At 44.8% G+C, this 27,541-nt stretch overlaps 1 protein-coding gene across 4 annotated transcripts in view; it reads right to left on the reverse strand.

Annotated features, from left to right (window-relative positions):
- Positions 1 to 27,541, reverse strand: part of CADPS (calcium dependent secretion activator) — a gene marked incomplete at both ends in the record, with an annotated part of 223,892 nt that overhangs the window by 87,010 nt on the left and 109,341 nt on the right. For 3 of the 4 annotated variants that reach the window (XM_082322559.1, XM_082322560.1, XM_082322561.1), the window contains 5 exons: positions 274 to 410; positions 11,540 to 11,752; positions 12,870 to 12,978; positions 21,286 to 21,352; positions 23,344 to 23,483. In XM_082322559.1, coding sequence (XP_082178685.1) covers positions 274 to 410; positions 11,540 to 11,752; positions 12,870 to 12,978; positions 21,286 to 21,352; positions 23,344 to 23,483 — 666 coding nt within the window. The remainder of the gene's footprint in view (positions 1 to 273; positions 411 to 11,539; positions 11,753 to 12,869; positions 12,979 to 21,285; positions 21,353 to 23,343; positions 23,484 to 27,541) is intronic. The other variant, XM_082322562.1, reaches the window with a different exon arrangement.

The raw sequence follows: 27,541 nt of genomic DNA on the forward strand, positions 1-27,541 counted from the left end.
TGCTCTCTACTTCGCATCCCCACACTGGCGTTTGTCTTTGCAGGAAGAAACATTTTAAGCATTGCAAACAGAAAGGGTAAAGACAGTGCAACTGGAGAACAGCAGTCAGTTCACTGCAGGTAGCCTCTCAAAAGTAAATACCTCTGGGCCAAATTCAAACCTGGCGTAAACAGAAGTCAATCTTCCAGCAACAGGGGGATTAGCCCCCACTCGCACTAGCTTTGACTTTGCTGCTTGATGTTTATATCACTAGAGACCAAAGAATATACTTGCCAGACAAGAATAGGAATCATTAAGTCTGTGGTCCAAAGTGAGGCGCTGAACCATCTCAAAGAGTGAAGCGTGGTCAAAGTTACAGGGATTGGAAGAGATAAATTCATCCATGCCATGCTTTTGAGCTCTATCTGCATCTGTTCATTTATACATATAGAGAAAGACACCATTTAGAGAGATATAAGACATTTTAGTTGACAAATACAACAGAAAAAAATATACAGTATGAAGCATGAAAGCTAAATATCTCCTCTTCCCTACATTGCCATTAACTGTTCTCTTTGCAGGCTATACAGTACACTTTTCACCTCCCATTGTCAACTTGCATCAGTTATGGACTATCTTATTGCATGTAGGCAAAAGATTTTAGAATTAACATCTTGTCAACTGCTCATTATAGTGCATTTATTCTGTACTTAAAACCAGAACACAAACCCAAGAACTTACTCTGTGTGTCACAATACGCTATGAGTTAACAGAATTTTGGCTCACATAAGTAAATTAGCTCCTATTTAGTTAGTTGCGGTTAATTATAATAGATTCTGCCATTCTAATGAAGTTACAGCCGTAGCATTTTTCTCTACATTTACTAGGGTTTCTAGGTATCAAACCAGTTACATTGCTCTTTATCCAAATGCCAATGTTTGTCTCCCTGCGGCAATTTTTTTCCTAACGGCAACTTTAAATGCTACCTCACCAAAATAAAAAGATGCTCTTTTAAGCATTGCTAAGAAGTTAAATTGATATGTAGTTTGTTGTCAGTGAGGCAGTAACCCGATGGTGCACCGGAGCTGCCAGTCATCCCGACGGAGGGGCTGAATTTCCCCTGCCTGGATTACGAGCTGCCATTTTTGGGCGAATTAACAGCCTCAACGTATTCATACTTCTCTGCTTTGGGTGACGTTTATGGGCACTAACTCCTAGGGGCTAATTAATTAATCTCAACATGGTGAACTAAAAATACACCGAATTCAGCAGTTGAAATGAAGCCGCCAAGCCGGCCTGGGTGCGGCCAGCCGGGACCCCGCTGGGAGCAGGCTTTGTTCTACCAGCGGCCAGGGAATTAAAGGACACCTTTCACTCGGTTTTGTCCGTGCTCAGCTTCCTACTATGTGGGTTCTTGCCAAATCCTTGACAAAGAGAATAGGATTTAAATCCTTCCCCTGTTTATAGCCTCCTAGGGGAACTGGGTGGCCTTGAAACAATGTGGCTGAAAGGACACAAAAAATGCAGTTTTCCGCAATAGTAGTATATGGTAACTGCATTTGTTTTAAAACAAAATACCTCTTTTCCAGAAGAAACAAAAATCCGTAATTTAAAAAAAAAAAAAAATAAAAAGAGCTTTACATGATAATGAGATTGTGTTCTTTTACATATGTTTTACTATTTAATATTAAGCTGTGAAGCGTGGCATGTCTTCCTAAATACCTTGTTCATGTCTGTGCTCGTATTACTGATCATTGGAAGCAATCTTTACATTTTCTGTATAGTCTGTCGTTAGCTATATGCAAACTATATAAATAACATCACCCACTGGAAAGAAATCAGACAAATTAAAACATGTAACATTTCAATTAGCTGCTAGCAATACTTAATTCAGCAGTAGCTGGCAATTTTCCTCATTAAAACCCTGCTGAATAAACACTGATTTTTTTTCCTACAGCTGCTTAATTTTTGAGGGTCCGCTCCCCTGTTTTGCTCCGTGCGCCAGGTCCTGCTGCCTCCCCCCTGCCTCTCTCCCCGGTCCCAAATCCCCCCTCCGCCTCTGCCGGCAGCTCGGTGCATTCAGCACGGGGACAGAAGAAGCCGCCGCCAGTGCCGAGCAACGTGGCAGCGCGAGGGCTGGCTCGGGGGACAGGGACGACCTCCCCGACGAGCGCATCACCTCCGCGGCACCTCCCCGGCATCCTTGGGCGTGGGATGCGAAGCCCACCCAGCCCTGGGGCTCACGGCTCCTGTCTGTTTTGACAGCTTTCTGCCCCACCATCTCTTGTCCCTCTGGGCCAAGATTGATTTGATTGAGTTCACTCCCAAAGAGTTTGTCTACACTATTTTCGATTCCATCCCTAGTGCCCGCAAAATGTTTTAACAGATATTATCGGACTATTTTTAATGGCTTGCTGCTCTGCCCGGCTCCTCTGAGTTGACTGCAAGCTGACAAATTGGCTGGAGGCCTTCATTTGCCAGCTTCGCTCAGAGATTTTATTACTTTTCAATTAGGAGCCCTGATACACTGTCAATCCTCCTGCTCAGCCAACGAGGCTCTGAGAGCTGAGTAAATCAGCTGGAAATTTGAAGAGTCCTCTAGCCCTTTAGCTGGTGAACTTTTTTGAGCAGATGTGCTAGAAAGCATGTTTGTAATGAATATTTTTTACTCCAAACTAATAAGCTTTTTCCCACTTCATGTTCTCTGTACAAGGTGGACACAGAGCAGACCTTCGGTTGGTGTGAACCTGCCGAAGCTCTGCTGGTTACAATGGAGCTGAGGGTCTGTCCTGGGCTTTTTAAGATCTCTGTGCCCAAGGCAAGGGCACAGACAGTTCCCTGCCAAGCGCTGAGAATTGACACGGCGCTTAAATGGCCTTCACAACTCTCCGTAATCAGGGGCAATTTTACTTTCATTAATCACTGCGAGCAACACCTTACTGAACACCCCGTTGGGCGCCTGCTCGAAAGCCCACTTGTCCCGAATCTCACCATCTCAGAACAACCATGAAGAGAGAAGCATCAGACATGGCACTGCATGAGCTTGGGTGACCAAAAAAGTATGAGCCGCACGACTTCTGCTCGGTCGGTGGTTTAAAACGGGGTTTTCTGCCATGGGAAGGAAGATGACCAGCCGCAGCCGCCCAGCACCGCAGTTCTGGCGTGATCGGATCATTTTGCATCGGCAGAGCTGCGGGGCTGGGTGGGTGCACATCGCCCACGCAGGGCATAAAGCTGGCGTGGTGTGTACTGGAGATGTCTTTGGAGAATGGTAATACACATATGTGTTTCCCTTAAATGGAATATCTGCTCTGGGCCAGATGCTTAAAATCCTTAAGAATAACTAGGAGCAGGTTAAAAAAGACAATCCTACTCTAAACTCAGCTTCCCTTAATTAATTGTTAGAAAATAAACATGCCATGCAACTTGCAATTTATTTTTGCATTTTGATTTTTCCAATGGACTCACTTTTAAAAATGAAATTTAGGAGTCAAAGTATACCAAAAGCATTAAAAAGGCAATACAAAAAGAACAGGATAGATCTAAATATATCGGTCCTCTGCTCCAGACAGCTGATCCGTGTGACTTAAAATAATGCCAACATCTGCATGTGAAGCAGGTTTTATATATAATCCATCCTCTTTCAAAATGGCTTGTACAGTTTGAATGAGATTTTAAACAAAGTACAAAATGAGAATGGCTAATATTCACACCCAAACTGTACAGCTAATTCGCAAGTACTTTAAATTAATTGTTTCAGTCAAATACGGTTGCTTTTTTGACCCTGCTCTGTTATTCTAGCTAAAAAGAAAGGAGAAGCCAAAGAAAGAAAGTTATATGATGCTCCAGTAATTTACAATCCCTTCCCAAGGTGCCGTGCCAAGCTCGCTGGTGCTTCTTTGTTCAGGGCCCCAGCCAAAATGCTGCTGCAGGCCCACAAAAGTTATCTTACATATTTAGACAAGCTGCACACAACTGCAGCTGAAAGGTGTTCGATGGTGGTCTCGGAAGGGAGGCTGCCAGCGGAGGTAAATTGGCAGCACAGACTCCCCGAACCTTTCTTCTGGAAAACTGCAGACTCTGGCCTTTTATATTACACTTGGTCACCTACAATTCGGTCTTTTTTTAATACTGCCGGGTTTATTTTGTTCATTTTTATCCAGTTTGCATTTTATACTGACTCCATTAACTAGCCCCCCTGTCACACACACACTCCCTGCAAGTGTTTGAAATCAGAGTCTTAAAAATCTGCCAGTGTCGGGAACACAAAGATTTCAACAACAACAACAACAACAATAATGAAAACCAAAGGACTGTCCCACCATTTGGTCCTCTGAGGGCTGTATTTCTCTTTATCTAACTGTTATTTAAAAAGGAAGAGACAAACCAGTCAAATCTCTCATTCACTTTTTAAAATGTATTTCCCTGCCCTCTGCATTTCTTTTGCTCCAGCAATAATTTTGGCAGATTTTGCTCTGAGAGCAGTGAAGTTAATAGCGGGGGACAAGCTCCATAAAAGAATTCTTGTTATAAAAGGCTTTAGGTAGCCATTTTATTGTAAGAATTTCTTACTCCAGATTTATTTCTTTTCGTTAATGAGTGACTTTGTTTTAGTACCAAAGGCAACTGAACATCCAGTAAATTTTACGACACGTTTGCTTATTAGAAAAAAAATAACAAAACCAACAAACAAAAAAAACCAAACAACTGTAAATTAAAAGGTGACTTTGTATCTTACTCATCTGGAAAATGTGTGCTTGTCATATCTGCTTGACATTACAAGAATGAAGATGTGGTTTGGACAGTAACAAACAATGACACTAGTCAACCTCATCAGGAGACATGAAATAAAGGAATGACAATGATTGATGGCAGCTATTCATTTACAGATATTTCTAGAAAACTCTTCGCTGGCCTGGCCGGGCAAAGCGGGAGAAGTTTTCCAGCCTGCGCGGCGCTCGCCGGCAACGCACCGCGGCGGGCGGGCGACGGCGTGCCCACCGCGACCGGCCGCACGCTCGGAGGGGCGGCGGGGTCCCCTCCTGCTCTCAGCGCTTAAGCGGAGCGAACGGACACGCTCGGGCTGTGGCTCGTTAAAGAAATACCCACGGGAAGCGCCTAGAAACCTCGTTTTGTTCGGCCGTGCGGAGCGAGAGGCTTTACTAGCAAATACCGGTGTTCTGGATGGGGGAAAAAAACCCCGTACTGGGACTTAACGTGCCAGGCTGTTGATCGTGAGCGAGCTGCTGGCGGTGCCGGCTGGTGTCTTACCAAGTGCCCTCCTCGCCGTGCGCTACGGCGTTGCCACCTCTGAAAACTGGTGTGTGTGTGCGCGTGTGTGTGTCCGGGGCTCTGCAAACCTCCTCCCCGCTACGCGCTGCGGCCGCTGCAGCAGGCTGAACTCGCCTCTCAGCTGGATATCTCAGAGCTCTTTTTTTTTTTCTTCATATTATTCCACGTTAGAAGACAGCTTTAAATTTAATCGGCTGTTTATTCCTGTGTTTTATGGCTTTTCCCCTGCTGCAAACAAATTCTTTTCTGGTCGAGTTACAATTTTAATAAACGGTTATGAATGTTCCTGTAAATCACTGGACATACTAGGCACTGAATTGAAATCTAAGTTATCTAATGTTTGGTAGTTAAATGAATAAGAATTTGTAGTATGCACTTACATAATTCCTTGTGTGGCAAGTTAAAAACACAGTTTTAGAACAGCTATTTATAATATAAAACATTGTTTCACAGCATTTTTGTAACTATTTAAAAATATTTTTGAATTGGATGACTGCGGAAACCTGTGAATTTGTATTTCATAAGTTAGAGTCCCATGCTTCTTCAAGCACGTAGAAGTGATTTACAGGCTAGTTTTAAATTCATGCAAGTTACGTGAGAACTGAATTAACATTTTAGTTTTGCATTCCTGCAATGAAGCATCTGCAAGTTGACAATACAGAAGACACAGCAGCGTTCTCATGATATCTCTAACTATCTAAAAAAAATAAAGCAATTAAAGCACAAAACTAATACTCTAATAAGATAGCAATGCATTGTAGTGCAAATACATGTAATGTTGCCAGACCCAAGTTCATTCATTCATTCACTCTTTCTTTCTTTCTTTCAAAGTGGCAAAAATCTGTATTTCCGTCAAATTAAACTTTTTTTTTTTGGTGGTAAAGTCTGATAAGAATCCTCTTTGGAAATCCAAACATTTAGAAAACAAAAAAAAGAAAGAAAAAAGAAAGTGTCTGCTGAGAAGGAATTCTGCCTGCTACCCAGGGGTATATTTATACACACACGCACATACTCACACACAGAAAAAAAAGAAGAAAAAAGAAACAAAAGGAGGAAGAAGAAAAAAAGGAGTCTTGTTTGATGGCCAGGAGGGATGACACCGCCTGTTCCTTCTCATAATTGCATTCAGGTACTCTGGATACATATTTGCCAGCTCTCATGACCCACTGATGCTATTCCCTCCTAAGGAAAGCAGGCACTCACCAGGTATTAGACAAGCAGCTTTTAACATCAATAAAGGACTTGTACCGGGTGTATTTAAGGCTGAACAAAGACTAAGGAGCTCTTTTACAGCACAAGTTTGTGCTTTTCTCTTTTTCAAAGAAGGTATGCCAGTAGGAAAAGGTAAAATAATAATTCCCCTGGCTTATTCTCTGGCAAGCATTGCTTTGATTGGTGATTGAGACCCATGCTAAAACATTAATTTATGATAATCTGGGGGAACAGCAGCACCCCTCCGTGACTAACGTATTTATGTTGGGGTGGGTCAGCATCTCCAAACCTGGGGCGACCCAGAGAGCTGCCGCTTGCTGCCGAAATCATCCCCTACCGAGTTTACGGGAGAGGGAACTACCAGACCTGGATGACTCAGGCTCGCTTTCACAAGGCATGTGCGGAGGGGTTTTTTGGGGGCTCCTGTGGAGTCCTGCACCTCGTCTAGGTCTCTCGGGGTCTCCTGCCCTACCTTTCTACGCTTTGAGGTGTCCACGGTTAGCCCCGCACGCTGGTGCGCTGCACCAAGCTAATCATCGGCACGGAGAGAAAGGATATTGTCAGAGTGCAAAATGATCTGTTTTCAGGCAGGAAGCAGTCAACTAGATGTAAATTCCATGAAACAAAAGAAGGTATTATTTACAGTTTTATTGTGATGTTAATTAATATTTACATCTTGGAATGAAAAATAGAAATGTTAATGATTGGCTTTACTAAAAGGATCACTTGATGCCAATGTGAAAGCCAGGGAGAGAAGGCAATTATGCAAACATCACATGCATCCTAATTTCAGTATGAAAACTTACATTTCAAACCTCAATTCAGGAAAATAACATGGAAAGTTTGTACTACAAAATCTAAACATGAGAAAGATTTAAGAGAAAAAAAAGCACATTGCATATGTCAGATAATCTAGTCTGATTATCTGAGCTGTGCTAGCTACAGGGAAGCACTTACCCTTGAGTCCAGCTAGAAGTTAGCAGGGTAAGAAGGAACAAACCAGAATAACATAAAGACTAGCAACAAGGCTCAGGAAAGCAGACAGGAGCCCTAACCTAGCAGCTAAATATTTGGGTTCAAGCAAAGAATGAAAAAGAAACTTAAAGAAAATCAAACCAACCAAAAAAAAAAAACCACTTACAGCTGAAAATTTCTTAAGCAGCTCAATAAACCTTGCTACTTATTATGGGGGAACAAATCATTACAAGTTCTCAAAACAACCAACTCTTTGTATATGGTGTGATTAACAGTCATTAAATATAAACAGACATAAAAAAATGAAATAGAACCACAAGTGATATGTAAAACAAGTACGGACCAATCTTCCATGTTAAAAAGAAAAGGGTTTCAAGAAAAAAGAATGAACATTGAGCATGTTTGGGAATTTTGTTTGATGCATCACTAACACAGAATGAACAAAGATTGGTGCTTTCAGACAAGTGACCACTTTTATGAAGCTTAAATATTGCCAAAAGGTGTAATATGTATTGGCAGCATTATTAACTATAATACTGTGCATGACTTCGACAGTAAACAAGAACAGTTTTGGGTTTTTTCTTTTATAATGCGAACATTGGAGAAAAGCACAGCTTTGCGTGAATGGAGTTTTTCTTGTAAATTGTAGCAAAACAAAAAAAGCAAAACTTTTCACTCTAACAGGTATTGTTCACCCACATAAAAGGAATTGTAGAGTCATACAAAAATTAATGAATAGCAGGATCTATTTTTTTTTTCAGTACTTAAATTGCAAATAAAATAAACTCCACCCTGGTTCGGAGCTGTCTGCTTACTTCCAAGTCAAGTGCTGCTATTGAACTGCCGATGAGAATTTGAGTGCTGCTCGAAGTTTGTATTTACTAAGTCAAAAGAGGTGGGAACCAAATGAATTCACTATTTCTCCCAAGTTTCCCCAACAGCAAAATATGTTCTTCTCAAGTTTCTGTTTAACAGACAGCTCCATCACAGGAGCGGAGGGCTGGATTTTCTCTGCATGTGCATGCATGCGCATGTGCCATCTCGGACTGCTACAACATGAAAGCTATAACAACAGTTACTCGTCAAATGGCTTAACATTTACTTCTTTGCACATCCTCATTCACCATAGCCTCTAACAAGCACGAAAAATATGACAGGTATAAAGATAAATGTACAAGAATAAAATGTCTCGCAAAAGTCCTTACCTTTCTGCAGGCAAAAAAAAAAAAAAACAAGCCAAAAAAACCCAATAACAAACCAAGACCCTTTTAAAAATGCAATACTTGATAAGTTTGAATTTCAAGACTGAAGAAGCTGAGATACGTATTTGTGCATTTAAGACTCCTGACAAGCCATCATGTGTGGCATACATGACTCACTTCTGCTTCTGACTATTTAACTGCTGCGCCCAATGACTTTTGCAATGAGCGTTGCCACGTACAAACGTTGAAATATGAAAAATGAGTAGGCCTTGCTGTTGAGATGAAGGTGTACTATGGTGTGCTGCCCTCCTCCTCTTGTAGGATGAAGGTCCTGTGCACAAAGAGCTTTCAGAGGGATCTAGATCCAAGGGAGGAGGAGGAAGGAAGACCGAGGACAAAACACACTAGCCCAGAGGAAGCTGAAGTAGCAAGTCACCATCACACTGAGGAGCCGACTGGTTTCCCTCTTCCACGCTTTGGCACAACACAACCGAAAGGGTTTCCCAGTGCCTGCAGCAAAAAGGGGAGCCTGAAGCCACCCAGCTTATGGGGAAAACACATTGTGGATGGAAAGAAGGTGGTGGCATAAAAAAAGCCAAATGATCCGGATTTGGAGCTGGTATCAGCATGAGAACAAGTGAGAGAAATTGAGGTCAGATCCTGACCCTCTCAGATGCCCTGGAGGGACCAGGGGGTGAAACCTCAGCTGTTTTCACCAGAAGCGAGGACGAGGGATCCCTGCCTCCTGGCAGGCAAGTGAGATGGAAAAAGCAAGGTCAAACCTGTGGCATTTCTACAGCTTTGAGCAGAGTCAGGCTGATACAGGTCTGCAGGACCACGAGCAGCACAAGCCTCAGGTGGACATGCTGGGCTGTGGTTAGATGCAGAGAGGACTCCTGGGCTCAGTCACCGACTTTGCTGCTCCCTGGCAAGGACTAGGACAAACCAGCTGCCCCTTCTCCATCCCAGTAACCTAAGCAGGGGGTTTCAGCTCTCCCTACGCACACAGTGCTAGGCTGTGCATGGGGACAACACGCCCGAAGGCCCACGGCCCCGGGCATCCCCTTTCCCTTCCCGAACTCCTGGCAGATTTTGCTACAGCTGCTGCCAGGCAATTACGATGTGTCTGGCAAAGGGATCCTTCACCTGACCCCACATACTGGTCTGGCAAAGTGAAAACTCCGTAAACATCAGGAATCTACCCAGCAGAAAAATTCTCCAGGCCTGGTGTCTGCAGGGACGGAAGAAGCCTGGAGGGAAAGGTGATTCCCCAGTTTGATATTCACTTGCTGCCCTCCTCATAATCCACAGGGATCATGCTGGGATGAGCAGGAGTGCATCCGCTTTGCAGCAACCACACAACTAAGAGCATCCTTCAGCACCACTTGTTAGGAGAGGGAGCCACAAGCCGCATCCCTCTGCTGCTCTCCCTTGCTACACTTTGAAGGCTTTTAGCATGTAAAAAAGCAGCCGTAAAAGGACCTGTGCCTGCTACATCCAAGAACCTGGGCAGAGGGACACACAACCCCTGGGAGTGCTCTCAGGTCAGCAGGACTCAGCCAGGCGTAGAGGCTAATCACCGTCACTACGCTTCCCACTTGCAAGACCCCAATTCCTACTTCCCATTTTGGCTTTCTGAGAGATGTCCTTCCTTCCCGACCCCAATCCTTTAAACCTTGCACCCTCAAAGCCGGTGATCTGACTGGGATGAAGAGGATGAGGGTCACTGAAATGAAAATACTGACTATGGGTTAACCACGCTGCATCATGCTATGTCCTCACTGGCAGCAGCAGCAATGCAAGGCAGAAGGGGATCCAAAGTATGCAGGCATGTGGAGGATTAAAAAAAAAAAGGAAAAAGCAGCAAGCAGAGGTTTTCAACTGTAACACTGACAGTACAGATGTATGTCTTGCATTGTTATTTTCTATAAATACTGCCATGAAGAAGTTAAAACAATATAAAAGGTGGTCAAATTATACTGATAAGCAAGGGGCAGATTTTCTGAGTTCCTTACAACAAAATACTCCATAACAGCTTTACAGAGACTATTTTCAATGTTAGAATCTAATTTAATTAGGAGAATTTGCTAATATTTACCCTTTTTCTTTATTTTATGTATGTTATATGATACTAATTCTTAAATTTTGCTGAAACTAGCAAGAACTGCTGTATGTTGCATAACAAAGAGGCTCCAGACGTGCGATCAAGACCTTCAAGAAAAATGAGCGAGGAGCCATTCGTCTGGTTTATAATCAAATTACATTTGCAAGACAAAAGAAATTGCTCTAAATTTCAAATTAAGTAAACTGGGTATAACTGCACAGGACATGCAGCATAGCTACGACTTAAAAGATGATTGCTTTAAATTCACATCTAACTGGCCTGCAAAGCAACCTGTTAAAAATACCATATGTTTTCCTACAGTTGAATATTCAACAGGAGACCTCTTTTTGTGTGTGCATTTCATACTTGCAAGATTTGCACCTGTAGTTCTGAGCACGTGACGCATTTGATAGACAGCTAATGGCGCTAATGAATCGCTCTGATCTGGGTGTGCAGTTTATTGTGTGGGGGTAAAACGCATGTCGGCAGAAAGCAAGCTGGGTCTCAGGCTCTCAGATCCCAGTCTCTCCTCCATCAAGTATTGCACTTTAAAATACTCATTGACAAGTTCCCCAAGGAATTTTTTTCTTGGGTTTGGTTGTGCTAAATACACAGGTTAACTGGGTCAGGATCCACTGATGTAAGAAGCAGCTTAATGGTAATGAAAAAAATTTCATTTTGGAGTCAGAAACATGTGTGCGAATATTGATTTACATCAGTGCAGAAAACCTTTCCATCAAAGACTTCTGCTCTCTAGGAGAACTTATTTACTTACAAAATTGAGAGATTGGGGCGTCTAGCTGGGGTACATTTCCTCCTTTAGCATTTAGTTTTTGCACTTGGGTAGGCGGCACAGGTTTGTGAGACTGGCCGGTGGCTCGGTACATGGCTTGGACCCACAGGATACGGTCCTGCTCATCGTCACTTGCAAAAATCACCGTGTCTCCTTCCTTCACAGCGTTGAAGAATGCTCTGCCGCCCTCCAAACCTGGCAGGAGAGGAAGTGACAGCAGAGTTTTGCAGACTTTGAGGCCAGCCAGGGGATCTCCCCCGGCTTCCCACCCCACCACCGTCCCGGCTGTCCCCCCAGCCAGCTGCGCACTGCCCCCGGCTCCTGGCTGAGCTCAGTCCCCTTCCCTGCACCAAGCTCACCTGCGAGAGAGCCCGCCAGGTCCCCAGGTAGCACCCTGCACTGTGATTACTAAAACATGCCCCAACACACTTGGATTAATTGCTTCTCTCACCTACAGCCCCATCTGTGCAGGTCGCGTGCATGTTGCACCACTGGACCCCATTAAAAATGAGTTTTGAGGGGATGCGGTGGGAGGTTTCCCATTAGAGTGAGTGCACCAGTGCTCACACTGCCCAAAAGATGCTTGGGTGATGTGCTTATTTCTCTCTTCACCCTGATTCAGCACCCATCTTCCCATCTCCCTAACATTGGAATCAACCTGGAATCAAGGTCTTGACAACCAGCCTACTGCATCTTTCTTCATCTCCTCTGGGGCTACCACTATCCAGGGCATGCTGAGGATCACCATGCTCAACGTGTCGCTCCACCAAAATAAAAGAAATGTGGTGGTCCTCCACTTGAAGAAGGGTCTCAGCACCATGTACACAACAGGTACCTCCAGGTACCAGGGAGCTTTCTAATCCTGCCCCTTCCACTCACATCTATCAGACAGAAGATGGGGCAGGTGAAAATGCTGGCTTGGTCCCATAAATATTTTCTACAATAAAGACAGGCATAGCTGCTAACCTTTTATTTAGGGAATATAATCTGAAGGCACAGGTTAGGATCATCACTCAATTTGAGCATTCAGTTCACAATCAAATTTCATTGGGATTTAAGCATCTAATTCACTTAGGCTCCCCAGAGAAGATGAGTCTTTCCCTCCCCTGCTGCAGCTCCTAGCTCAATTCCTTAGATCTATTCATAGTAAAGTCATGCATAGCTAATGATCAGTATAAACACAAACATATTTATAATAATGCTGATCACAGTTCAGCTGCAAGCAGGGAGAGAGAGAGAGAGGACTCCCGTTTGGGAGCCGTAGGCAGCGTGGCGAGCACGAGCACCTGCGGGCGCAGCAGCGAGCCCGTACCTGGCTGCGGGTCGGTGTAGTCCACAGTGTATCCGTCGAGCTGCAGCAGCTCTTGAGGTTCAGCTTTTTTCTCCCGGTAGCTGCACATAGCAAATGTATATTGACTAACCTGAAGAAAATCACAAAGCTAAGATGGCACCGGGTGATCACGACAAGGCAATCCAAAGCGCTTACAAATGCCGTATGCTGACGGCGTGTTTACAGGGACTGGGGGCGGTGGGGTAATTTTGACGGTCATTGCCCATACAAGACAGATGAAACTTTTTACCAGGCTTTTGCAAAGCTCTCTTAACACACTCTGCTGCGGCAGGCATCTAATTCTCCGCATCAGTACATACAGCGGTTTGATTTCCTCCAAAAGAGGAAGCTCCATGCTTTAAAACCCTCTATCATTCATCCCCAGACAAGTGCAAGAGTGACACCCTGTCACAAACAATGTGAGCTAAATTGCTAGGTGCCAGTCATATTAAAGCAATCTTAAGATCCCACTGATCTCGGCAGTTGTTGTCATCAGTGCTGTAAATGGCAGCTCTCACTCCTCTGAGGTACCATCTGCATGACACGATACATTCAATGTCAAGCTCTTGACGGAAGCCGACTCAGCTGCAGGGGCTCTGCCAGGCTCCCGAATCGCCTTTAGGAGGCCATCAGGCCGCATCAAGACCCCGCGCGTACCCGGCGTGCTGCAATCTGGATGGTCGGCGCGAGGCTCGTCCGGGGAGGAGAGGATTCTCCGTGCCCCAGGCTAGGAACTCACGGGGAAATTTACTGTCAAATGATTTCAAATGACTTTGTTAAGGTTGTGTCACATCCTGGACGCCTGACGTAATTTTATTAGTCTGGACATTTTCTTGACCTCTGGAGGAAACTTTAAAACTCTGGTGGGTGGCAATGGATCGTGCTCGTCATTTTTTGGAAGTCGGGAGAGATCCTGAATGATGGGCGAGCGGCTGGGCTGGGGGATTGTGTCTCCAAACTCCAGACAAACCACTCGGCTACAAATACACATGCAGCACCTATTTTAGTGGCATCTGTAGCTAATAAAATGTCATTTATTTAAGTCAGGGGACCCGTCTATTGGCGTAGCGTCTCCCAGCCGGCGCTCGGTATATTGCTGCCCTCTACGGGCTTCTGCTAGCTGCCAGCCTGCTCTCAGCAGCCTTGCCTGCACCGTGCCTTCCTCCAGGAACAGCTCCAAAAGCCACCTAAGAATAAACCCTATCATTAACACATTTGTGGGAGTAAGACTAAAAGTGATGCTTTAAGCATCTTGCATCCTCCTTAAAACTACCAGCACTGACGAAAGATTGACAAGTAACAGACCAATAGCAGGAGCACACCCGTGCATATTCTATGCTATGAACTTTGAATGCATACCATCGTACCGGCAACACAAAAATTAAAAAGATTAACACGAAGAAATCTAAAAATAACCTCGTGCCCCACAGCACAATATTCAGACGACTCCTGCAGTGTTCGTTCAGTTAGACTTGCAGTATATTGCTGCCATCTCCTGGAGAAACTCTTGAATGTGCTTTATTTATGGTAAGATCCTGGAGATTTCATCTGAGCGGTGAGGATTTGATTTCTCTGTGTTAGACAGCCTGAACTTCAGGGACTGCGTGATAAATTTAATTCGTGAAATGAGTCAGTGCTAACCTACGCCGACATTGATTGAAAACATTAATATGACTAATGTTTTCTTCCTCTCGTGTACACTCTATAGCAACAGGTAAAATTCATTCAGTAGTTCAGTTTCTTCTTCTCTGACCCAGAACATGAGGTCTGAATTTCAAGCTCTTCTTCATGTACAAATAATTCCTCTCATCTTTGGAACCAGAAAATATTCTTCATCCCTATCAATAAGTCAACCACACCAACACAACAGTAACATACGGAAACACACACAGGCATTTCAGAGCTTATGCTTCTCATGTTAAAAGTTGTAAAAGACAGATGGAGCCATCCTGGGACAGAGGCAAAGGAAACTGGTCTCTCCTCTTAGCATTCACATGGTTTCCTTGGAAGAAGCTGCCCTACATCATTATTAGAAGAGACCGCTAAGAGAAACCTACAGGTGGGTCTACAACATGCCATGAGCCAGGGCTCCTCTGGGTTCCCGTCCTACTTCTCCACTCACACAGCTCAAGCGCGAAGGCCAAGCTCAGGACTGCCCAAGAGCCTGCTGGCAGGAGGCAGGCGAGGATCAGGCTGGAGGGAGCAGATGGCTACTGATGGCCTCTGGAAAAGGTGCCAATGCTGCCACGCAGAGTGCCTGCACCTAAACAACTCGAGCTACTGACTTCAAGGACTGGCATACCAGCCTGTCTGTCCTGTCCTGCTGTCTAAAGCATTTACTGCTTGGGGTCAGAATGAAGCTGATGCCCTGGCTACCAGTGCAATGTGGCTCCTTCCATTTACAAGTGGTGGTAGAGCAAAACCCAACAAAATGACATTCTAGAAAGCTCGGTACGTCACGATCGTGCTTCGCTGCTGAACAGCACTGTAGGGTCAAGTAGAAATTGCAGCTTGCCTTTCATCAGTCCTCTAAAATACTGTGCTTTACAGACCCTGCTTTCTGTAGAAGCTTAGAAGTGGCCAGACAAGTGAAACAGTTAATAGCAGAAATTAATCTTACAGCCTGCTGAGTTCACACTGAACCATAGCTGAGTATGAGAGCGAGCGAGCAGATGGGATGGGCAAGATGAATGGTTTGAGTAATTGGAAAAACCACAGATACAGAGAGGAAACTGAAGGAAGACAGAGGAGAAATCTCTGCCCAGTGAGGGACAAACTCTCAAAGCAGCTGGGATTTCATCCAGGGACTTGATGAGGGCCAGGAAAGGAGCATCTAAGGAAGCTGAACTGAGCAAAACTAAAAGAAGGGAAATAATCCAAGGCTGGCCTGGCTGGTTCATTACAAAAAAGGGAAAATGCTTTGAGAAATAATTTGAGACAGAAGAACAGAAGGAAAAGAAAGTGGGAAAAAGAGAAAAAGACAAAGAAATTCAGGAAAGGGGAAGCAGACAGCGGGAGACAAATGCCAAAGTTCACTATTCCCAGGCTGCTAAATTAGATCTGACTTTCTTGGCACTCAACCATATTCTGTCACCAGCTATATAATCCGACTGATTAATAAATACAGTAGATATGTATTAACCAGTCCTGACTTCGTCCTTGTTTTTCCACCAGAGACTCCTGCTCTCACAAGCACCGCTTTCCCCAGGATCCTGCTCAAACCTGTTAATTGTCATCCCTCACACTCCGAGCTCAGTCATCCGCCTCCCCCTTTCTTGCTGTTGACATAACACCGCCCCACTTGGGTTATATTCTTAAACGGACCTTTCCTAGATTAACAGCATGCATTTTGTCCCAAGGGAGAAAAACTGTGCTAAGATACTGCCAGCTGTAATACAGCTTTCCACTTTGATGGGAGACTCTTGTCCTCTGGTTGCAGCTGTACATTGCCTCCCAAGCCCTTTCCTGACACAAATGAGCAGAGGAAATCATCTAGCTTAAAGAAACAAATGTGAAAACAACAGTTTTCATATCTCAGCACGTCCATTCAGCCCTCAACAATTGCACATAGCAGTTGTCCTAACTTCTTCCTTCAAGCAGGAGGTGTTCGTATGCTTTCTTCAGCCAGGGCTGCATGATGGGAAGCCATCCGACTTGAGTACGGACGGGACATGCAGGACCTACCATAGCCGGGTGTAACAAGCTGTGGCATCTATTTAACCAGCAGTTCCCAAACATCTTGTATTTATCAACACTCAAGGTTTCTCAGGAATCACCACCTATGCCCAGTTCTCAGTGAGGGTCTAACTGAAAACGTGATTTAATATGATTATGGGGACCAGCTATGGGTCATTTACCTTGACTTGAGGACCACAGTCTAGGACCGCTGGTGTAGTACACTGCAATTTTGCTGAATTATTTTCAAATTCTGTTGGTTATTCAGAGTTACTGAACACTTCCTTCATTTCATTTTATCCCAAGTCAGCTGGGTTTTGCTAAAAGCAGGAACTGTCACTGTTAGTCTAAATTATAATGAGTTCAGGGAGTCTGTCACTAGAACAATAGATCCAGGCGTACACCCTGCAACTGGTTTTAATCTGCAGAGAGTTGATCTGGTTCCAACAACATTCTGCAAACACCATCAGACACAATCAGCCAAAAACTGCTCCAAGCTACTCAGCAGACATGTCATCCAGGTACCATGGAGTGTTACTTCCCATATGCTGCCAGAGCACAGAACTGGGGTTATGACAAGAGAAGGACAGATTCAGTCTGAAATCTCAATGTAATTAATTCACTTGCCCTTAAGAATCATTATAAGAAACTTCCCATCACAAAGCCAGCAAACCCACCAGAACCAACAATAGTGTTGTTGCCAGTACAGCACATTAGACCTTGCAAAGAATTAATACAAGCTCTGTCAGCTATCAAAAATCCCAGCTTTTGCACGATCAAGGGTCTAACTGGCAAACTGGCTGGAATTTGTATATTGTGCTCAGGCAGCTGATATAGCAACTTAGGAAACACTTATAACATCTGTGATGGATGTACATTTTCTTTCCTAACCAGTCACGGAGAACTTTGCCCTGAATTGCTCCATTGCTTTCGCTTACCACTGCCACTGGCATTACTGTTGCCTTTACGAAGCATTTTCCTCACTTGTGATGCTGCGGACCATTTCCATCCAAGCTCAGGGCCATATTCTGCCATCACTTTCACGCTGCATATCTCAGGATTTAAAATTAGGCAAGTAACGAGTCTCTGCCATGTAATTTACATCTAATCAGTATTCTGCTCTTCTGCTGCTCATCTCAAAGGGTGTCTACGAGAAGGGTGGGCAGCGTGCAGAGAGGACTGCGATTCATTCGAAAGAGAAAACTATCCCCTCTTAACGCATGGGTGCATGCTGGAGGAGCATACGCAGCAGCTCTGCCAGCCGTGCCATGCTGTAAACCTTCTCCGAGGGGTTGAACCAAGTCCACCCAGCAATGCATGTGCGAGAGGTGAGGCCCAGTTCTAGAAACGGCACAAAGGAACCGCTCTCACCCGCTCCACCCAAACAAATCATCTCCTCTCCTGTGCAACCCTCGCAGCTACACAGACACAGAAGGTGCGAGGGATTATTCCACCCAAATTACAAGGCAGTTATTGCTCCTTTCCCCTGCTCTCCAGGGCTCACAGAATCCAGCTAGCACTGGAAATGCTCCCTGCAGAGCTCCTTTTTCTATATACTCACGCAAAGCCTCCGTTCATACCGGCGAGGCATCACTGACACAAAAGAGACAAACTGCCATCAACACCTTCCTCCTTGGTGCCGCCCATGCAGTTTGGCACCTTTGTGCCTTGTTTAGATGGTTATGAAGAGTTTGAGTATTTATTACCATGAATTTCTTAACCACTGGTACCAGAAGGCAGAGCGGTACCACCCAATAGCACCGAAGGAACTGAGGCTGCGTCCATCTGAAATGGGGAAAGAGGGGCAGGAGAGGGCACAGGACCGGGAGGAGGAGGTTACTCTGCAAGGGACGGGAGAGGAGACAGAACTGCAATAGAAGATGCTACAGGTAAGGGACAGAGACAAGGGATCAGAATGGAAACGGTTAGTTATTCATCTGAACTTACAGCCTTGCCCTCCTGACAGTGTCACAGACTGACCAGACCGCTATATCCCAAACAGACTTTAGGCTTTGGACTCCATCTCTCGGCTCTGGTGCAAGCAGGAGCCTGGTGTGGACGAACAAGCTCCTGAAACAAGGGCTGCTCCTTGTCTGTTCTTTACGTAACGGAGCCCGCTCACCTTCCTGCCGGGGTTATTCTCTGTCTGCGGTTTAGCAGAGTTCAGAGCATCCTGGACATCAACACCTTTGCTGCCAATCCCCGTTCGTATCGGCACCCATCCTTTGCATTGCATGAAAAGCAAATGACAAACATACGGACAGCAAAGTATTTTTATTCCATCTTTATTGCCTGCTGACATGTTCAATATGCTCAAACTACATCTGAGGGACTGCATAGAGAGTGTTTCTTGTTTATATTTGATGTACGGCAGAACACTTTACATTGCACCAAATGTTGAGCAAACGGTAACATAACAGAGAAGCTGCAGTGGCAGCTGGAATTTCTGAGGTGGGCTACAGAGACTCTCTGAGGGCAAAAGTCTGCTCATCTTATTCAGATGAATTGCTTTTCTGGCCAAATTCTGCTTTTATATGCCAACTGACGAATACAGACCTAGTAACATGAGAAAACATGGAATAACTCTGAGAGCTTCAATTCCGCAGCAAGCTGGAGAATATATAGCAACTGAAAACTAGAGAAGTAACTGCAACCGCAAAGAAAGGCCGGAAGAAAGGCTCCTTGAGACAGACGCGGGAATCCACGTCCGAGCCTGCAAACCCTTGCACGGAAGAGTATGAATAGATTTATTTATGGGAGAAGCTATTTTAGGAAAGAGGATTCTCTGCTTTGGAGAATCCCTTTTCACAGGGAAAAAGGGACTGAGAACTTGGTCTAGCAGGAACGAATCGTCTCTCAGGGAAAAGCAATACTAGTTGCTCTACAGGTGATCACAGACTGCCAGAGCACTTTTAACTTCATTTCAGAACATAATAAAGGAAACACACAGAGAAAAGCAACCCTTCAATCCCCACCCAAGAAGAGGGTCACTGCATAATGTTCCCAAAAGGCCTTTCCTTCATTATGGCCTCTGCTGCTTCTTACCCAGGAAACAGTTTGGGATTTACCTCCAGTGGCCCAGCTCTGCAAGACGCTGCGTTACCCTGCGAGGTGCCAAGCACCCCTACCTCACCAGAGACCTGGCCAGTTCCTGCACGGGGGGTGCGTTTGCAAACCAGATGCCTCTAGGAATGGATTACACAGATCCTAAACCCATCACTTTTACCTAAATCTAAATATGCTGCTTGGGCAGATAGAGGCATCTCCTGTGGCTGCTCTACACTAACCCCCCACTTCTGTGGCCATTTTGACCCCATTTGGAGTACAACACGAGCACTTAAACTGTCACTGCTGATCATACGTGGTTATTGGACTAGGTACTCAACTGGTCTCTCCAAATAGCCTCCTACTTACATCGGTCACACCCATCATGAATCCCCTTTACCTCCTCAGGATGTATTTTCTTATCTGCCACATAGTTTAGTGCCATGGAAGCTGGCAGTGATGGACAAACGGGGAATGCAATTAAGCTTCCTACTGAGACAGTTGAACTTGGAGTAATAATTAACTCAAAACAAACTAACCAGTTTACACCAGGTGATTTAGGACCAGAGAAGCCAGCTGTGTAAGGTGGAAGATGGACTTAGAGGACTCCTCCCCTTACCAGCCCAGGAAAGCCAGCACACAAGCATGCTCCATCCGAAATGTGGAGCCTGGTGCACCTGGTTTACACCATCTCAGTTCTTACATACAGGCGAAATCCTAGCCCCTCTGTGGCAGACCTGCCATCTGCTTCATCAGCAGTAGGATTTCACCCTCTGACTTGATCACTTTGGATCTGTGCTGGCACAAGACCTCAGTTGGATCCCATGTTATTCTATCAGAGCACCTCTGTGTTGCTTTCATCACAGGACTCTGCACAAAGCTTTTATTTCTCATACTTGGAGACAACATACCCTGGGGAACCCAGAGAGCAGGGAGAGAGAGATGGGCCCAAGAGGACTCCGTGGCTTTATCAGGCTGGTGTGAAGATGGAGCTGCTCAGATTGGGGCCCCACACTTCTGTGGCCAATGCAGTGGTTTCAGCTGTCCTTGGGAAGGTGAGGGAAGATCTAACACACCAAGTACTGACCAGATCCTTTTAGGTCACAGAGGACATCTCCTCCCTGTTTCCTTGAAATTCTTAACCACGGTCAAATATACAGGTCTACTGAAACTGGGAGGGCAGAAAGTGAAAAAAAGAAAAAAGGGAAAAAGGAACAAAGACATTGCAAAATGATCGATAAGAGCTGCAGACAATGAGAGGCAGTAATGAACGTGAAGGCAAGATAAACGTCAAGAACGAAATACTGACTCTGATGTAGCCAGTGATGAAACTTCTGTAGATTTCAAGGGACTTCAAATTTTACCTGGAGGCTCAAAAGGGAACATTTGCACCCAAGCACTTCCAGCCAAGACAGACCGAGCTTCCTCCTCATCTTATTAATTCCTCACTAAAACTGGTTCTCCATTTCACCAAGCATTCATTTGCATCAGGAAATTCATGGCTGCAACTGGGATATCCTTGAGAAGTTGTATACATTTAGGAAAAAATCCATCACTTAACAAACACCCTACGCAGAACCACAGCTCTGCATCAATTATACCACACTGAAAATGGTCAGAACAAAGACTTAAATATTTCATGTTGTGATTTAAGATCGCTTCTACTTAAATCTGTTACCTGGACCAGGACAAAGAATCGTTTCTTCCATCTCTTCCAAACGTTTTTACCAATGGCCCATAAATATCTAGGAGAAAAGAATAGGTGAATTCAGAACGTAAGTGACTATCTGTTGTGCTCTTGCTTTTCAGTATGTTTTCTTCACACCTAGAAACAGAAGTTAATACACAAGCAGGAATAATTACAAGACTTTTAAGCTCAGCAGCATTCATGAAGGTGCGCATTTCTAGCCTGAACAAATAACCTGTAAAGAAGGTGACACAAAAAGCTCCCAGTCTTAATGTTACACAGTATTAATTCTCTCTTCTTCTTTGTCTTTCACAACTTGCTCAGAATTTAGAAGCCCTTTAATGCCAGTGAATAGCTATGACATGGTTGGATGGGTGAAGAACACATTTGCAACGGAAGAATTAAGGGAGAGAAACCCCAAATGTTGCCTTAAGCCTTCACAAAACCATTTGGCTGAGGGGAACTGTCAAAGAGAGGAATACTTACTACATCAAAACCAGTACCTGGGATCCCAGTATCCACTGGACTGACTAAACCAGGACACTTCTCTGAACTGCTTAAGATGAATTCCTAGAAATTGCTTGGCTACAGATATTCAAGCAAACTGAGTAATTTCCAAGAAGGAGCAAATTTACTGTTTTCTACAAAGGAAGAATTAACTTCTAAAATTAATGTCAAAATTAGCATTTAATCTCTGTGATGAAGAGGCCACTGTGACACTGTAAGACAAACACTGGCAAAAATAGTGGCAGCACCAGACTAATAATAAACACAAGGACATTATTAGCATTAATGTGTTTTATGTATCATAATTACTTTAGTTCTGGCTCAATAAATAGAGAAACAATTCCTTTTTGGTTATGCTAGTGGTTCCTTATGCCAGAAGAGATCCAACATACTCTTGGTGAATGTTTAAGCCACAAAATTCCAAGTCATGCTAATGTGGGCACTGAGTCCTTGGCTAGTTCAAGAACAGGGAAATAATTGTCCTTTTTGCTATTGCCGCTAACATCAACAGAAAGACAATCTCAGTCTCAGCAAGCTAATATTACAAACCTCATAATTTTAAGCAGCATCTTGTAAATCAAATGTTAGTTGAAGAAAGCCTGAGAAAAGCCAGGACTGCTCAGCCCTGTGGCCATCAGCTGCGGTCAAGGAAGCAAGCAGGACAGGTGAACTGTCCTTTCTTGGTTTTGGTGCCTGTGGTCGTGGCGGAAAAATTAAACTTCACATGTGGCTATTGGCTCTGATCTCATTAGCAGAGAAGACAGGAGAAGGAGGAGAAGGAATTAAAAAAAAGATGAGTGATCCAAAGCATCTAATAATGGATTGAATCTAACAAAACACTACAAAGATTAAAAGTTCTATTTTTTACCACATCCTCAGCTCTGAAGAGCAAACAGAGGAAAGCCTTGCCAATGGCATTAGCTAGATCTTCCCAAGGATGATCTAATTTGTAATTGCACGGCAGGAAGGTGGAAGCCAGGGGTGGCAGTCAGTGATGTCCCTGGCCCCAGATCCTCTGACACTCACATCTGGAGGGGAGAGGTTACCCTTTTAGCCTTCCAGATCGTTAGTCCTACTCCAGGCAACTGCCCACTCCAGGCAACTGCGATTTAATCGTGCTGTGTATCTCTGTATAAATAGTGACGATCACACTGGAGTTTATTTCAAGCCAAAGGTGCACTGTGCTTTAGGTTCTGAAAAGTCAGTACAGGGAAACACAGATAACTTAAGAAATTATACCATTCTCGATAAGAGTCAGGCAGTTCACCTATTATTTCCTTACAGGAAAAAAAATAACCTAGCAATTTCCTGAGGAATACTGTTTAAAATTTAAACTGTTTGGCTGATATGCATTAAAAAGACTATGCTAAGAATATGGAAAGTGCATTATAAATGACTGAACTAATGCCATTTTTATATTTATCCTTCTTTTGACCTCCTGTGAGCTTGAGAAAAAGGGTTTCTCTTCCAGAATCTTAAGAAAGAGAATTTTTCTAATGCACATTCAAAACAAATTGAGTTCAGATTGAAACAAGCATTTACCCAGAGTGCTTCATGTTTTGAGGCTTATCCATTCGCACAGCAAGCTTGATCTTCAGGTCTTGATCTGGGCAGTTTTTGGAAACAGTCATTTTGTGCCACTCTGATTGCTTCGGGCTATTGGGAGTAGGGTGGAGAACAACCTGCAAGCGTCAAAATCAACAATGTTAAAGGGAAAAATTATTCACAAAATGGGTTTTAATGAGGAACAAAAGCACAACAGATGAGCTACTTTTCCCCTAAAAGTCAGTGGGGAAATTTCTATTCACACCAGTGAATAGCCACCATCAGTGGCTTTTTATTGCTTCTTTAAAGTACAGCTTATTATTTTGAGATTAGTTCATATATTCTTTGGCTCCTCTATTTACTGTGCCATTGTTCATGGGGCTGTGCAGAACAGAACTGCATTATCAGTTCCCTTTGCTTAAGGAAAAACTGTGGCAAACGCACTTGCAACTGTCCCGGTAAATCAGTCTAGACGTGATGGCGGACTGCTGTGATTAGCAAACCAGCAACAAGTTTTTGCTGAGGTTGCCCACTGCAATCCCCCACTTTCAGCCTCATACAATTCAGTCAGCCTCCAGCCTTCCTGACATTTCCCATGTGAGATGAGCTGTTTTGAGGGCTCAGAAAGCTCTACCTAAAATGGTTCATCTATTGCTACTATCAGGTTGTGGGGAAGCTGGTTTGATTTTTTGCTTACTGTTAAGACTGGATGCACTAGGCAACATTTTACATAGGCTGGTGTGTCTGACTGCACTACGACAGCAGATAAAATCTGCACCGCATGTCATGACACCAGCGGCTGCAGGAGTCTCTGCTTCCATTTCATCCAGGGAGGAAACGATGGGGCGGTCTCCAGCTGGGGTAGATCAGTGCAACACCAATGACCGCAGTGGAGCTGTGCAGATGAACACCAATGGAAGTGCTGGGGCCATCAAAGAAACTGAAAGGCTCCATGAGGCGAGTAATCTCTCCTGATCATAGCTGTGCCTTTCCCACTCACCCGTTACCCTTACAAAGCAGAGCAGCTCCCTCAAAAAGCCAGAGTATTCTCCCAGAACTACATCCCATCCACCATCTTCTCCTGGTGTTTCCGTATAAGCCTCTGAGCTGGCTTTAACCCTCCCCCTCCTATGCCCATTCCTCTTCTGATGGGTTCACTCTCAGAGGTGACTTTGCCTGGCACAAATTCATTCAAGTCTCCACTGTCCTGTAGTGAGATGAATCTCCTTTAAATCCATTAACCTTTACGCAAGCAAATGATTTCACAAATGGCAGCATTCACCCTCGTTATTTGCTGTGCTGCCATCACTCATTCCTTGCTCACGCTTAGTCCGCGCTCCTGTCAAACGCCAGCCCAGACTCTAATCTGGTATTCCTCTGCTCTTCAACTTTACTGCTGAGTCAACAACCTAGGGGCTGTTTTCCACCCAACTATCCTTGGCGCTATTACCCTCTGATGAATGATTTTAAAGATGATTTTATTGCCTCCTCCAAAGACTGAGGTTAACATCAGTAGATCCTCGACTTCACTGTTATTCATCAACATTATTTATCACTTCTTTTATTGAATTAGACTAATGCTTTCTCTGGCAGGAATCTGAAGCTGTTATTAGTTACACAGATAACTGAGCAACATCAGTCTCTACTGCATCACTCTTGGAAAAAAAAAAACCACATTTAAGCAAATCCTGAAGATGAGAAGTGAGTCCTCCACGTGGGCTCTTCTTAGAAACACGGATGGACTCAAATTCTGGGCAGCCTCCAAGGACCCACTGCAAGGCAGGCTGTACACTAAACTGCATCTCTCAGTGAGGCAGCAGCCACTCGTGGTGTTTGGGATGCTCTCTACTTTGATTTCTAACTCTTTTTCATCAAAAGGCGCATAAACTTTGCTCAGTGTTGTTGTAATTCATGGCTCTTCCCCTCCTTGCTCTCAGTAGATGAAGTCTTGGCATGGCTGAAATCCGTGGGAGCCTTGCCACCAGTTTCAATAGGGCCAGGATGTATTCCCATGCCTTCAGCTGCCCATCCAGCAGTTTAGGGCTTGGGAGCATTTTCCAGCTCTCCCTTCGATAAAAGTGGTGAAATGAGGAGTGCCGGCCAGATGCCAATTTAACACTCGCAATAGAAAGTGAGCATTGTACATGCCTGGCAGAGCATAAAGCCGCTTCTCAAAGGGCGGCTGAGCACGGGTGTTTTTGTGTATAAAACCTGCTTCCCTCCTCTCTCCGTGCAAACAGGTTTGTGCCCACTCCAACAGCTAAACCAGGGGCTTAACACGCTCTGGTTTCATTATTTCATTAAAAAAGAAATCCTGATGCAGCCTGAGCAGACACGCGTCGTCTCTCGGCCGCTCCGGGCACACCGAGCATCCCTTTGAAGTTCGGCCGACTGAAAGCGCTGGTGGCCACGGGCCAGGGGAAGTCACCGTCCAGCTCCCCGCGCTAGCCGCTGCTGGCACACGTCCTTCGGACCGCAGAAGCTCAGAGCTGAGGGATGGCTTCCCGCTGGACTGAGAATTAAAGCGCATTGGCGGGGCTGGCTCATCAGCATTTCAGGGCAAGAGGGGTTGCTTTGGGGCCTGACGTCTTTCTCAGAACAACATGCACAGCTAATTGCTTCCCGAGACCAGCAAAGTCAGCACCGCTCATGGCTGCCAGTGGAAACAAGACTTATAAAGCAAGTGGGTCTGCACCAAGTGTAACCACTCAGGGGAAAAAGTCCTGAATGGCATCGCGGCCGGCCGGGTGAAAAGCTCTGCTCAGCATGCTGCAGCGGATAAAGGCAGGAGTGCCGGGCTGTTTGAAGAATGAGGTTTTGAAAATAATCCTGAAAATATTATGATGCTGTGGGGCAAAGCAGCTGTAGGTCTTCAGCTGGAGTACTGCAGCCTGGTGGGGTCACCCCCTTTGTGAAAAAAGGAGCAGGACAGGGAGAAAGGAAGGATCAAGGTGTGGATGAGGAAAGTCCAAAGAGGCTGTAACTCTTTGAAGAGAAGATTGAGAGGAGAAAAGAAGGGGTAGCTTTGCTTTTCTCTCTCTCAAGTGCAAGAACAAAGGACGTTACATGAACACAAAAATCCAAATAGCTAAAACGAACATAAAATATATGAGACAAAATCACATGTGGCACTCTCCATGTCCTGGTTTCAGCTGGGATAGAGTTAATTTTCTTCTTAGTAGCTGGTAGAGTGCTGTGTTTTGGATTTAGGATGAGAATAATGTTGATAAGACACTGATGTTTTGGTTCTTGCTGAGTAGAGTTTACACCAGTCAAGGACTTTTTAGCTTCTTGTGCTCTGCCAGGTGCATAAGAAGCTGGGAGGGAGCATAGCTAGGACAGCTGACCCAGACTGGCCAAAGGGCTATTCCATACCATATGACATCATGCTCAGTATATAAGCTGGGGGAAGAAGAAGGAAGGGGGGGACGTTCGGAGTGATGGCGTTTGTCTTCCCAAGTAACCGTTACACGTGATGGAGCCCTGCTTTCCTGGGGATGGCTGAACACCTGCCTGCCGCTGGGAAGTAGTGAATGAATTCCTTGCTTTGCTTTGCTTGTGCGTGTGGCTTTTGCTTTACCTATTAAACTGTCTTTATCTCAACCCATGAGTTTTCTCACTTTTACTCTTCCGATTCTCTCCCCCATCCCACTGGGGGGGAGTGAGCGAGCGGCTGTGTGGTGCTTAGTTGCTGGCTGGGGTTAAACCACGACACTCCACCATAAAGATATAAATTAGATCAACAGCTCACTAGGATCTGGAAAAACGTTTGGCACTTGTATGAATAGGACGAATACAAAATCACATTACTTAGGAAAAACTTTGTTTTACAGACAAAGACTCCTCTGCGTCAAGGCACAAGCAGCCATGGAGGTAGCAAGAAACATCCCAACAGGTTAGTCTATATTTGCAAATACCGTACTTGGGCTTGCCACAAGATCAGTGGCTTTCTTGGCCATGGCTTTCTTGGCCTTGGCCATGTAGACAAGGCGGAGAGCAAGGCATGCTGCAGAGCCGGGCTGACAGAGCCCAGGCTGCTCCTGGAGATCGCTCAGGCCACGCTGAGCCGTGACATGGGGGGTGCCAAGCCCATGTGTAAGGTGCAGCCTCTCTTCCCGTGAACTGGTTTTCATGGGGTCTTCACCACGCAGATCTCACACTCTTGAAGAGCTGAGGAAGGGACGGCAGGGAGTTT

This window comes from Platalea leucorodia (genome assembly GCF_965183815.1).
Source record: "Platalea leucorodia genome assembly, chromosome: 9".
NCBI classification, from domain to species: Eukaryota; Metazoa; Chordata; class Aves; order Pelecaniformes; family Threskiornithidae; genus Platalea; species Platalea leucorodia.